Source organism: Euleptes europaea, chromosome 18 (genome assembly GCF_029931775.1).
Source record: "Euleptes europaea isolate rEulEur1 chromosome 18, rEulEur1.hap1, whole genome shotgun sequence".
Taxonomy (NCBI): domain Eukaryota; kingdom Metazoa; phylum Chordata; class Lepidosauria; order Squamata; family Sphaerodactylidae; genus Euleptes; species Euleptes europaea.
In genome coordinates, this window is record NC_079329.1 from 17,915,419 (window position 1) to 17,929,598 (window position 14,180).

The following is a 14,180-nucleotide window of genomic DNA, read 5'->3' on the forward strand; positions in this document are numbered from 1 at the left end:
CTCTTCCTTGTAAGTGTGTGTGAGCACACGGACGCGATGACACGCGCACGGCACTTCCAATTTAGAACCGGAAGTGCCGCCTCGCAAGGGGCCTTTACCTCTTAGTTTGAGTGGTAAAGCAGCCCTTTACCACTCAAACCTAAGAGCTAAAGGCCCCTCGCGAGGCAGCACTTCTAGTTCTAAACCGGAAGTGCTGCAAGCGGTATGCACGTGCGCATTCACATTTGCCTGCCGACCCTCAGGTGGTTGGCGGGCAGAGGGGGCAAATGGCCGGGGGTTTGCCCGCCACCAGCAGGCACCTGGCAACCTTACCACTTAAACTTAAGATGGAAAAAGAAAGGTATGGAGGGAGGTCAGCTGAGATGGAGACCGTCGCTGCCCTCAACCGTAGGCCTGGCAGAACATCTCGGTCTTACAGGCCTTACAGAATTGAAGGTTGGGAAATTCCTGGAGATTTGGGGGTGGAGCCTGGGTAGGGTTGACAGGTCCCTCTTCGCCACTGGCGGGAGGTTTTTGGGGTGGAGCCTGAGGAGGGTGGGGTTTGGGAAGGGGAGGGACTTCAATGCCATTGAGTCCAATTGCCAGTGCGGCCATTTTCTCCAGGTGTACTGATTACAACTGGCTGGAGATCAGTTGTAGTAGCAGGAGATCTCCAGCTAGTACCTGGAGGATGGCAACCCTAAGCCTGGGGTATAATGCCATAAAGCTTACCTTCCAAAGAAGACATTTCTCAAAGAGAATTAATCTCTGCCATCTGGAGATCCATTGTAATTCCAGGAGATATCCAGGCCCCACCTGGAGGTTTATTTATGTATTTATTAAAACATCTATTCTATAACAACCTTTCCTTGTGTTTCAAGCTGGTTTAAAATATTAGTTACAAGCATTTCCAATAAAAAATAAAAAATATATAATATTAAATTTAATAAGTTTCCTTAATAATGACAAAAATAATAACCGTCATATTAACAACAACAACAATAAAGATTAAATGTGGTTAACAAACCAACTTCATATTTTAGTTGGATCAGTTGTAGCTAACCATAGACAAAGGAATGGCCTGCATAACTACAGCTATATTAAACCATGATTTTACACACAATGTCAGAAGTGAGCCTCAGGGTTTTTTCAAGGTGAGATTCTCAGTAGGCTATGTGGAGCTTGTGCGTCTCTGGGAATAGTATTTATGCCTAATATCTCAAAGACGTCAATTCACTCTGCTTCCATCCTGAGGACTTTTTGTCATCCAGCTCTTTTTTTCTTGGGTCAAACAGGGCAGCCCATTCCGGGGGTGGGGGTGGATCTGTGGTGGTTGGGAGCAGCGCACCCCACCTCCTCCTCAGAGGCTTCCCGGCCGCCACGGAGGAATAAAAAAACTATTTCTTAAAAAAATAAAAAAGGACCAAAATGAAGGAAAACAGCAGGGCTGCGACACCAAAAAAAGGTGCTGTAGCTCCGCCGCAGCAGTGAGGGACATTCCCGGGCTGGAAGGGGTTAGGAAGCTGTGATAAGTGAGCACTTACTGATGTGGAATTGCGCCACCTCCAAATGACTCCCACCCCCCAGGAATGTGCTCTTAGTCGTACATGTCCCTGATTTTCAACGAAGTCACGCTGAGTACAAAGAAACTTGTTTTCTTCTCTTTTTCTGATGGAAGTGATGTCTCACACAGCACACTCCTCTGGATGGATTATCTTAAAGGTGTCATTATCTCTAATTATTAGGATCCACTCTCCGCATTGCCAGCTGTCACATGCGTGTTTTGAGGCCCAGCGAATTCCCACTATAAATCTGAAAAGATGAACGCTTAAATAAAATTCCGCTCTTCCCTTCAAAGTCAAGATTATGGACAGGGAATGCTGTCAAGCGGCAGACAAAAGAGAGAAACACATTCTGCAATGATTTGCTCTCAGATGGCAGGCGGATTTCTGTTCCTCGTGCTCTTTTTGTGGCTACAGCTACCTGGAGCTCTGGGCAACGTCCCCGCTTTGTGCACCATGACTGATCCCCTCCAGCTCCCACATGAGTATTCTCAGAGAGGTGACATAATCATTGGAGACATTGTGGCTCAGTATGGATGTGTTTTTGATCAAACCACTTACACTGAAAACCCTAGAACTATGGTGGTAGATGGACTTATGTAAGGAAATTCCCTTGTTTTCAGTATGTCTTTCAGATTGTGCTTAAGTGAGAGGGGCCAGGTTGTGCTTTATCTGGAGAGATAGCCTGGTGGCCGATTACAGACAGGACCTAAGAAACAGTCACAGCAGCAAGTGCTGGAGGAGATGTTGGAGTAGAAGACTTGCTGCTCTGTTCAGCAGCCCAGGACAAAGTTTTCATTGCCAGGAGTGACTGGGCTCTGTATTTTATGTACTCCTCCCTAAGAAAGACTGGGCACAATCAAGGTACAGTTAAGCACAGGATGCTCAATCTTCCACTGAAATAAGTGGGTCAAAAATAGCTTAAAACGTCTATTTAAACCAGTGGGACTTATATATGCTGGTCTTGACTGTATTGTGCCCATGAAACTCATCTTAAAACCAGCAGAGCCAGGTAGACTCATCAGAGTGGTCCGTTCATACTCTGCTCAGATGCAGGCCCCAATATGAAGCTGATGTCTTTAGTCCTCAGCTGGTTCTGTTGATTCTATGTAGCAGGTGGCTGTGTTTGTCCTTGTGTTCTTCTGTGCTTTCCATGGTGGGTGGGGGATGTTTAAGCATTTTCTTGTATTATTCCTATGCTTTGCCATTATATTTTCTTTTGAGCCTCTTCTGAGAAACACAGGATAAAAATATTTTAATACTTAAGATTTGAAAGCCAGCATGGTGTAGTGGTTTAGAGTGGTGGACTCTAATCTGGAGAACCGGGTTTGATTCCCCACTCCTCCACATGAAGCGTGCTGAGTGATCTCGGGCTAGTGACAGTTCTCTCAGAACTCTCTCAGCCCCATCTACTTCACAAGGTTTCTGTTGTGGGGAAGGGAAGATGATTGTAAGCCACTTTGAGACTCCTTAAGGTTTAAAAAAGTAGGGTATAAAAACCAACTCTTCTTCTTCTTCTTCATTTCTGATTTTCATATTTTTATATGGAGTTGAAGATATGTACCACTGAAATACACCTATAACTTCAACAGATTAATCCTAAATGCTGAATATCATCTGGGTTGTTTAAAATTTCTTGCTTTAAAAGAAAAAGAAGAACAACATGGAGAAAAAACTCAGAGTCCAGTAACTAGAAAAAGGACTACATAGAGACTAAAATGTAACAACAGTGGTGCCACATTTACACATAAATTTCTATAAAAATTGAAAAATATGTCCATACGCAATTGTCTATAGACCATGCATTAAATAGTGATAAAATTCTAAGGTCCCCAGTCCATTGATTTACCAGAAGTGGAAATCCATCAATCCAATGTTATAATATGAGTCTTTTAGCTGTAGTAAGGCCATGGAGGTTCTGTTTTCATTTACCATTCATCAGCCCTAAGAGAAGGGCAAATAGTTTAAAAGTACATAAGCATCCTCAAAAATAAGAGAACGTTCTAATACAAAATTCATATGAGTAGTAACATTTTTTTTTCGTGTTATAAACCTGCCTTTAGTGTATCACCAAAGAACTACCAGCATGTCCTGTCATTTGTATTTGCTGTGAAGGAGATTAATGAACACTCCAAGATCTTACCCAATATCAGCCTGGGGTTCCAGATCTTTGACGGCTATTTCAATGCAAGGATGACTCATCAAAACACCCTGAAACTTCTATCTTCCTGGGAAAGAATTGTCCCCAACTACAACTGCAACAAGACAAAAAGTTTGATCGCTGTGGTCGGGGGACTTAACTCTGAAATGGCCTTTCACATAATAACTATTTTAAACAACTATAAGATCCCACAGGTAAAAAGAGCTGTTACATCTGTACTGTCCTACTATATCTTCAGGACTATCATTTTCAATGAGACAGAGAGAGAGATATGCAAACTGTATATGCAGGAAAGTGAAATGCTACAATTTTCAGGTGGAATTCTTAGCTGCTTCACTTCATACTGTGAGAGAGGAGGAAATCACATATTTAAGGTTCCTCCTGATGAAAAAATCTTGCAAATGAAAACTAGGTCTTCAGGATGAGAGGTCTGATCTTAGCTTTTTGCTTTCTGTGCTGCTTTTCCAATTACATGGGAGTATTAATATGGTGGAATTTTGAAAAAAAATGTAACCTCTTCCACTGTAGGCTGAAGTGCTACCGTCCATTCTACCATCTCAGCAATGTGCTGCCCCAATATTACTTCATCCTGCTGCAATTCTAGGCCAGGCTAAAGGCAGCTGGAATTCAGGACACAGACAGAAAAGAGACAGGCTTTTCTACTCATTCAGGAACTGAAGTATCTCCCTCAACCTAAGCCCTCCACATTATATATATTTGCCTGAGTTCATGGGAGGGTTGTGAGACTTCATACTTGAGGGCAGGAACGAGTATGAAATGTAAACAATCTCAAAAATATCCTAGTCCTTCAACTAAGTTCCTCTGCTCAAGGAGGATAACAAAAGTGATTCTCATGTATTTCCCCCTAACTGCTTGATACACACTTGTGACTGATCAGGATGGTTCATACCAACCATTAGAGCAAAATCATGGCATGATATATCACAGTGTTCAGGGGGAAGCTGTTGTTCAGCTTAATTTGTTCAGATAATTGAATAGCTGGTTCAGCTGGCAACCCTAGTGCTCGGCTGGCAACCCTAACATTTTGTGTCCTGACACAAGGAAAAAAGCCAAAATAATATTTAATAAACTTCTAACATTCAGTCTCAAGTAAGCAGAAATAGTCTGGTAAAACGTGATGACAGAGATACATAAGAATAGCATTATATCAACTGCTCGAGACCACGTCATAGAGCTCATAAATGGATAAACATGTCGTTTTCATTTATTTTTTGGTTCTCTGTGTTGTCACTCTGAATGGTTTCAGTCCAGACATTTTTATTGCTGGTATTTTATTATTTGTTTCTTTCTGTTATGCATTTTAAGCAATTTATATGGTACTTATACATAAAATGCATGTTGTTTTCCTCTATAATAGCCAATGTACAATGCTGATTTTTCAACACAAATATCATTTTGAAAAATATGTAAATGTTATGGCAAAATTTGGCACAAGGGGCCAACTGAAAAGAAAAAAGGCCAACTACAGAAAAGACTAACTAAAGATACATTTGTTCAATTTCTACATTTAAAAGCAAACTTGAAATGGGAATATTCAAACATGCAAACTTATTGACATTTAGTTACATCCCTAGTATTAAAGAAATTTCATGCAATGAGAGCTGTAATATATGAATACTTCCCACATCCATTCTACATTCCAAATATATAAACACACTTTTAAGAATTTTTGTTTTGCCTCTAATGTACCCCTAGATTTCATCTCAACTGCTAAGCAGGATGACTCACTGTAATTCAGTACAAGTGCTACCTATCATCATGAGAATTCATTCATTTTTTTCCCCAGATTGCCTACTGTGTCTTTGCTCCAGTAAGGGATGTTAAAACTCAGCTCCCTTCCTTTTATCGCATGGTCTCCAACGAAGAATTTCAGTACACAGGCATCGTCCGGCTCCTTTTGCATTTCCAATGGACGTGGGTTGGGATCATGGCAACGGATGATGATCAAGGAGACAAATTTGTCCAGACTTTGACTCCTATGCTTTTTCAGTATGGCATCTGTGCAGCCCATATTGAAAAGACACCAGCACTATATCAGGCATCATACACATTCAGATCCTTACAGTCTGTTCTACCTTTGGCCATTTCCCTTGCCAGTTCCAGTGTTAGGCTATTTGTTGTAAATGCAGACCTTCAGACCATAAATGCTTTGAAATGGTTGATATACATTAATGAAATATTGGGAGGTATTACCAATACTTTCATGGGAATTGTATGGATTATGACAGCCCACTGGGATTTCTCATCACAGACAGAGCTCAGGGAATTTGACATGAACATCTTCCATGGTGCCTTGTCCTTTACAATTCACTCAAATGAGGTCTTGGGTTTCACAAAGTTCCTTCAGAGTATACAGCCTGACTTACAACAAGAAGATGGTTTTCTCAGGGTCTTCTGGGAACAGGCCTTCAACTGTACATTGTCTGATTCTGATGAAAAGAAGGAAAGGAATAATGCTTGCACAGGAGAAGAGAGGCTGGATAGCCTACCTGGAGTTGTTTTTGAAATGACCATGACTGGCCAGAGCTATAGCATCTACAATGCAGTCTACGCCATAGTACAAGCTTTGCATAAGATGTACAAGTCAAGCTTGAAATTCAGAGCAATGGGGGACAGATATAAATGGGATCCTTCAAATTTACAACCGTGGAAGGTAATGTTTCATGCTATTTAGAGAAGAATCCTTGCCTTGGGTTTTCTATTTGTGAAGGTATCTGATGCAGGTAATGCTGCATTGCACCCACATTCCCACAGAACGTTCCTTTTCCTTTGAAATCTTGAATCTCTCTCATTTCTTAACACCTTCCATTTCCATAGAAGCTCTTGGTATCACTGAAGCCCAAAATCATTCTGTTTCTTATACTTCTCTTCCATGTGTACGACTTGGGGAAGTTTGCCTGAGTGTCCATATAGTGTGTGTCTTTTCTGTGGTTGTCTGACAATATTAGGGCATACATTGGAGAACCTGGTGAATTAGGGATGGTGTCCAGTTTCTCATTCCTTGTAGTTCCATTCAAAAACCATTTTGTTTCATTTATTTTTGTCTAAATAAACCCATGACCTCTTTTGCTCCATTGTCTCTTTGCTCTCATTTTCTAGAATAAAGGCAGGAAACACTAGTGCATGTGTGATGTGCTGTGAAGTCATTTCTAACATCTAGTGACCCTATCAATGAGACCTCCAAAATGTTCTTTCATTAACAGCCTTGTTCAGGTGTTGCAGACTGAAGGCCATGGCTTCCTTTATTGTCAATCCATCCCATGTTGAGTCTTCCTCATTTCCTACTGCCTACAACTTCTCCAATCATTATTGTTTTTTGCAGTGACTCTTGTCTTCTGTTAATGTGACCAAAGTGGGCATCCCAATCCTTAAGGGGGGGGGCAGGTCCATGGTGACTGGGAGCGGCGCAGCTGCACCATCTCCTCCAAAGCTTCCTGGCTGCTGCAGAGCCAAAAAGAGAGCATTTTTCAAAATAAAAATAGAGGTGTGCCAATCTCGGCACTTCCCCGAGAGGAGACGAGCAGAAGCAACCTGCTGGTTGTCAGACGAATCACTCCCGGGGGGAGGGGGAAGGAGGGGAAGTACAGCAGGAGAAGCTAGATGGAGACAGAGAGGGGGACCAGGGAGGCAGAGAAGAGAGGCCCAAGAGGGAGACAGAGGAACTGAAGGGTTACAGATGAGGAAAGGCACAGGTAGAAGCTTACAAAGGGCCGGGAGATATCTGGAGAGAAGCCAGTAAAGAAGGAAGAGGGAGACAAGTGAAACTTGGCCAGGAGGGTGTGACAAGACAACACGCGGAGTCCAAGCAGAAAGCAATTAAGGTTAATTGGTGGGCAGAACAAATAATGCAGGGAAAGGGATGATTAAAAAGGGAAGGCAGAAGCACAAGCCGAGGAGGAGACGGGTCTGAGAAGAAGTTACATTGAGAGACTTCTTCTCGGAGTAAACGAGTGAAGGCTGAAGTGGACGAGCGGTCCCTCACAAACTCATGCATCTGAGGCAGCACTGACTTCCCTTGGGAAGAGAAAAAGGAGGACTTTTTGGGCCTCAAGAATCTCTAAAGGTAGTGGGGGGGGAAGGGGGAGAAAAATCACTTAAGCCCCAAACCCGCAAGACAAAGATGCTCACAAGAGGGAATGCGGAAAATCCCCCATTACCTCCAACAGGGCTGCCACTTGAGGGGGTGTTCCCAGGGCAAAAGGGCTGTGGAAGCTGCCTAAAGGCAGCTCCACCCTTGGCAATGGCCCCCACACTGGTGAGGGCTATCCCTTTTGGGAAAGTCCTGCTGGCATGACTGTACTGGCGGAGAGGGGCAGTGGTGCCAGGATGCTGGCGTGTTTGCCCCCACACCAGCATAGGTGCCACCTTATTCCATGATAAGGTGGCACCTATGCTGGTGCAGGGTCACACCAGCTCCTACGGTGCTGTTGACCCCACTTCAGGAATGGGCTCTTTGTCATTTTATCTTCTAGGGAGAATTCAGGCTGGATTAGATCTAGAACCCACTTGTTTATCTTTTTGGTGGTCCATGGCAGTGCCAGATTTATGTATAAGCTAAACAAGCTATAGCTTAGGGCCCCACTGTGTTGAGGCCCCCCAAAAAATTTAAAGGAAAAAAAACTGGATGTACATTTCCAAAATATAAGATTAAAAACCAATAAAATAAAACCTACATACAGCAACAGTGTTTTGTGTTGTGTAGGCTCCTATGATGTAAGTAATGGGCCCCGTCTGCATATTTTGTTATGTGCAAATGGCTTTAGATACCTATTAGGTCCATAAATTACCATATAGCATATATTCAACACAAAAAACAGCGACAATTTGTTGTTGACAAAGCATAGCTGGACATATAAAGGGCCCCATTACCTTCAATAGCTTAGGGCTTCATCAAACCTAAATCCGGCCCTGGTCCATGGTATCTGTAAAACTCTCGTCCAACTCCATATTTCAAATTAATTAATTTTCTTCATGTCAGCTTTCTCCATTGTACAACATTCACATCCATACATAGAAAGGGGAAATTAATACATTAGTATGAATTGTCTTGACCTTGGTCTCCAGCAATGCTCTCTTACACTTAAGGATCTTTTCTAATTTCCTCATGGCTGCACTTCCAAGATACAGTTTCCTTTTGATTTCTTGGTTGCAGCTTCCCTTTTGGTTGACAACTTAACAATTGAGCCAAGGAACAGAATCTTTACCAATTCCAATTTCTTTATTGACAGCCTTAAAATGGTGTAATTCCTCTTTGATCATTCCTAATGTAGTCTTCCTGATGTTCAGCTGTAACCATTATTTTGCTCTTTCGCGTTTCTCCTTTAACCTTCGTCACTAGGTCTATTGTACACATGATCACATGAAGCTGCCGTATGCTAAATCAGACCCTTGGTCCATCAAAGTCAGTATTGTCTACTCAGACTGGCAGCGGCTGTCCAGGGCCTCAGGCAGGGGTCTTTCACATCACCTACTTACTTAGTCCCTTTAATTGGAGATGCTGGGGATTGAACCTGGGACCTTCTGCATGCCAAGTAGATGCTCTACCACTGAGCCAAAACCTCTCCCCAATTGTAGGAAACACTAGACTGGTTGTAAAAAGAGAATGCAGGTTAAACTAGGTTTATTCATTTTTAGTTCGGTTTATTCCTGCCAGGGAGCCTCCTCTGGCTGTCAGCATTTGGTCACGGGCTTTATTTAACCAAATTACTTCGCTCAACCACTCACAGAAAGTCTTCCTGCCAGAGCAAAGAAATATCTTTAGATCCAATGTCATGGTTTAGGTCCAAATGTTCCTTTTGACAACTTGGTCTTTTGATTAGTCATATTCTCTGGAATTCTCTCCCCCCCTCCCCGGTTAAAAAAATATGAAATAACTCAAAGTCTTTTGTTTGTGAATATTAGAGTGGCTTAATTTTTTCCCATCTTTTTGTTAATATATTGCTATTATTATTCCACCTAGCTTCACCCTTTCCTGAGAAGCATCTCATTCAACAACAGTGCTGACGACTTGGTATTTTTTAATGAGAATGGTGAAATAGGAGCTGGATTTGATATTATAAACTGGGTGACTTTGCCAAACAAATCCTTCATAAAAGTGAAAGTTGGAAGGATGGAGCCACAGGTGTCACCTCACAGAGAATTCACCATTGATGAAGAGGCCATCACATGGCATAATATGGTTAATCAGGTGGGATCCAAATCACGTCTAATTCCAAACTTGGATCAATAAATGAGGCCATGTACAGATAGGGGATGCTTCTGAAACCTTAAAAAAAAAGTGTGTGTATGCGTTAAAAATCCTGTAGAAACTGTAGAAACAATGCCTGTATCCATGCAGATAGCACAACTTTAAAAAGTTATCAGATTATAGGCTTTTCCAACCTATTATATCCTTGCTTGATGCTTGTATTGCATCATTTCCCTCGTGTGTTTGTTCCCTCTAGTGGTGGTCACCTCTTAAATTGCTGTATCTCAAGCTTATTTACCAGCACAAGTAGGGGTGTGCATATTGGGTTTAACAAACCAAAAATAAACCTGAAAAAAGCCATTTTGGGTTTGTTGGCCAACGAGCAAAACTGGGAATTCAGCCTAAGCCAGACAGCTGAAAAAGCCAAATAGGTATTCGGCTTTTTGTTGGCTTCAGCTTTTCCAAGGCTTTCCCCTATGAAAATTTTTTATGAGCTCTTGTGGGGGGGGAAGGGCTTTTTTGAGGTAGAGTCACCAAATTCACAGCATTGTTGTGAGAGACTCCTTGCATGAATGCTGAAGTTTGGTAAACTTTGGGTCAGGGGGTCCAATTTTAGGGCCCCCCGAAGGGGTCGCCCCCACCGTCCTTTGGAAACCTTTGGAAACTTTACAATGGAATTCTGTTCCAACACTAACCCTTAGTGATCCTTCTCACCCTACTGTACAGATTCCATTAAATATCCATGAGCTTCTCAGTCATTTTACTCTCCTAGGAAAGTTTGTGAAATTCACTGTCATTAATTTGTAAATTATTTTTTCATATTTGAATGCATTACTTTTAAATTGAATTTGAAGGCCCATTTTTCTGCTCTCAACTGAATTTCTGAAATCAATAGACTTTTAATCATTTCAGTTATGCTGTACTCCCCAATATCTCCCCCTTTCAAAAGAATAATTTAGCTGTTTATAGCACATGGTCTATAAACTTACAAAGCATTACATTTTCTTATCTTTTTGGGGTAGGTCCCTCCCCTTGCTGTGTGTAATGACAACTGTCAACCTGGTTATAGCAGAAAGAAGAAGGAGGGGGCACCATTTTGTTGCTACTCTTGTGCTCCATGTCCAGATGAGAAGATTTCAGATCAGAAAGGTACAAGGCATGATGTGCAATGTTAAAATGTGATAGGAAAGACTCACATCCAAAATAACTCCAGCTCTGATATGTTCATTGGGTTGAATTTAAACTTTTGCTCGGTAGTTTTGCTAATTTCTTTGATGTTTGTTATTCATTCCAAAAGCGACTGTTTCATTATTGGAAGTCCCTCTTTTGAGGCAAAAGCACCCATGTTTAACATTAAAGTCTATGAGAAAATTGATAGGAAAGCTTCCAAACAATAACACAGATACCACTGCAGCCACTTAGCTTGAAAAAGAGTAGCACAAGGAAGAGGCACACTGACAAGGCAAGGGCATTTGGCGACCAAAGTGGGTGAAAAGCATCTGGACAGAGAGGCAGTAGGAGGAGGACCTTGAGGTGGATTTGGTTTTAAGAGCTACAGGCAAGCAAGGGAGTGTGGAAAGGAAGGGGAACTTTGGCACAGCAGGGCAGATGTTAGAAGGAGAGTGGAAGGCAAAGTCTTATCCTATATCCTTCAAGTTTAGAATACCGCACACATGAATGTAATCCTAGTGGCTACAATTTGCAGTCAATCAAGAAGGCCTAGACCCTCTCTCTCCTCCCTTCCCTTCATGAACACAGTTTATGCCATTAGGATAATTCTGGTTGCCTCATAAAAGTGAAATTAGTCAAGTGAGAGAAAGGCAAGAACATAATAAAGAAAGAAAGAAAGCAAAAGGAAAGACATGGTGTTTTTTGTTATGGGCTGTTTGGAGGGGGGATTTGTTTTGTTTTCGTATTAATTACTATAGTTATGAAACACCCAGCACAGGCACTGCTCTCAAGAATGCACTGTCTGAGCATCTTACTGTCTCCATGGAAGGCCATGTTGACAATGTGTCATTATAGAGGAGGATCTCAATGTCTTTTAAAAGCAGGAACTCTCATGAGAGGCTTTGACCCTCCATGTGCACTGTATTCTATGAAAGGGCCAAGAGAGGCCAAGTTTATTCCACAAAGTTATTCCATACGTGAAAGTGAGAGCTATCCTAAAGAGAAAGCAGGAGGTCCAGTAAGATATGGGTATGTTGTGTGGCAATAAAAATGGGGGAAATCAGCTCAAAAGACAAATGAGCCAGTAAGGGTATATATATATGTATGGCTCATGTGTGTGCATGTACAGATGTATACTGCACATACATTTCTACAGACAGAAAACTACTTTGTGAAGAGATGTTACCACCCAGAACGTATAGATACCAAGTTGGAAGTGCAAGTTGGAAGTAGGGTTGCCAGGTCCTTCTTCGCCACCGGCGGGAGGCTTTGGGGTGGAGCTTGAGGAGGGTGGGGTATGGGGAGGCGAGGGACTTCAATGCCATAGAGTCCAATTGCCAAAGCGGCCATTTTCTCCAGGTGAACTGATCTCTATCAGCTGGATATCAGTTGTAATAGCGGGAGATCTCCAGCTAGTACCTGGAGGTTGGCAACCTAGTTGGAAGTGTAAAGTCTGCTTATGAACTTCGTGGCTTCATGAGGAGTCTCCCTTTGAACGTTTTATTTGGGTCAACTATTGCAGCATTTCTGTTTTCTTACTGAACATCTCTAATAGATCAGTTTCATAATTATAGAATATACCAACTTTTTGAAGAAAGGAAGCTTACAGACGGAATATCACATGTTTGAAAGGGATCCATTCCCTTCCCCTGTTGTTGAGTTAGCATTATATATATTTTTTTGGAGGGAGGATGATGGCATGGTTACAAACAGGCACCCAGATTTTCCCCTTGTTTTTCAGACATGGATGACTGTTTTAAATGTCCACAAGACCAATATCCAAACAAGAAGCAGGATCAATGCTTTCCCAAGGACCTAAACTTCCTCTCTTTCACAGAGTCTTTGGGGATCACCTTAGCTTCCTTGGCTCTCTTCCTTTCTTTGATCACAGCTGTGGTGCTAGGAATTTTCGTAAAGAACCAAAACACCCCAATTGTGAGAGCCAATAATCGGGACCTCACCTATTCTCTCCTTGTCTCCCTGCTGCTCTGTTTCCTTTGCTCCTTGCTTTTCATTGGTCAGCCTCAGACAGTGACCTGCTATTTACGGCAAACTGCTTTTGGCATCATCTTCTCAGTGGCTGTTTCGGGCATGTTGGCCAAAACCACCACTGTGGTTTTGGCTTTCGCAGCTACCAGGCCAGGCACCAAGATGAGGAAATGGGTGGGGAAAAGACTGGCAAACGCCATTCTCATCTGTTGCTCCCTCATTCAAGCCACTATTTGTGTGGTGTGGCTCTGCACTGCTCCTCCATTCCCACATTTTGACATGGACACTCTGGCTGAAGAAATCATAGTGGAATGCAATGAAGGGTCAGTCACAATGTTTTATTTGGTGCTGGGGTATCTGGGATTTCTGGCCATTGTCAGCTTCATCATGGCGTTCCTAGCCAGGAAGTTGCCCGACAGTTTCAATGAAGCCAAATTTATCACTTTCAGCATGTTGGTGTTTTGTGGTGTTTGGCTGTCCTTTGTTCCATCTTATCTTAGCACCAAGGGGAAATATATGGTAGCCGTGGAGATCTTCTCTATCTTGGCCTCTAGTGCTGGGCTGCTGGTTTGTATTTTCTTCCCTAAATTTTACATAATTATCCTGAGGCCAGCGCTGAACAATAGACAACAGCTAATGAAGAAGTAAGAACTGAAGTGCAATCTAAACTTTGGTTTTATTTAAGAATTATATGGAAAGAAATTCAAGGAACATATTTACATCTTCCTTCATGCTGATGAATAGATCTCTCCTGGTCCATTCTCAGATCCCTGAATTCCACTTTCATTTGAAGCTTTTTCAATATTATTCCAGAATTGGTGCATGGGCAGTTTTTTGTAGATTTCATTTTTAACGTTAGTATCATCAAATATTGTCAACAAGAAATCTGGGAGTGACCATTCATAAGTATCTTTAAACACCACCAAGATAAATGGATTACCCCCATATTGGCGAGAATTCCTGGCACCATAACAAGAGACAAAATAGCCCGCTTTTTGCTGATGGATAGAGATCCAAACATAACTTTGATTATGGCCAAATATCTCTCCATCATATTTTCCAGTCAGAAATAACCGCTCAGGACCTATGGGTCATAGGAGCAAAGAAGTGG

The 14,180-nt window shown here is 42.1% G+C and overlaps 1 protein-coding gene across 1 annotated transcript; it reads left to right on the forward strand.

Annotated features, from left to right (window-relative positions):
• Window positions 1-1,997: 1,997 nt before the first annotated feature.
• Window positions 1,998-13,717, forward strand: LOC130490597 (vomeronasal type-2 receptor 26-like). Its single transcript, XM_056864416.1, has 6 exons — window positions 1,998-2,140; window positions 3,605-3,896; window positions 5,510-6,376; window positions 9,683-9,910; window positions 10,933-11,059; window positions 12,822-13,717. Exons 1-6 carry the CDS (start codon window positions 1,998-2,000, stop codon window positions 13,715-13,717), a joined length of 2,553 nt encoding a protein of 850 aa, XP_056720394.1.
• The last annotated feature ends 463 nt before the right edge of the window (window positions 13,718-14,180 follow it).

Bases quoted from the DNA above. Each gene is read 5' to 3' on its own strand.
- LOC130490597 (XM_056864416.1), top strand. From the start codon at position 1,998: ATGACTGATCCCCTCCAGCTCCCACATGAGTATTCTCAGAGAGGTGAC. The intron at 3,897-5,509 runs GTAAAAAGAGCT...TTTTTTCCCCAG, and splicing joins ACAACTATAAGATCCCACAG to ATTGCCTACTGTGTCTTTGC. The intron at 6,377-9,682 runs GTAATGTTTCAT...TATTCCACCTAG, and splicing joins CAAATTTACAACCGTGGAAG to CTTCACCCTTTCCTGAGAAG.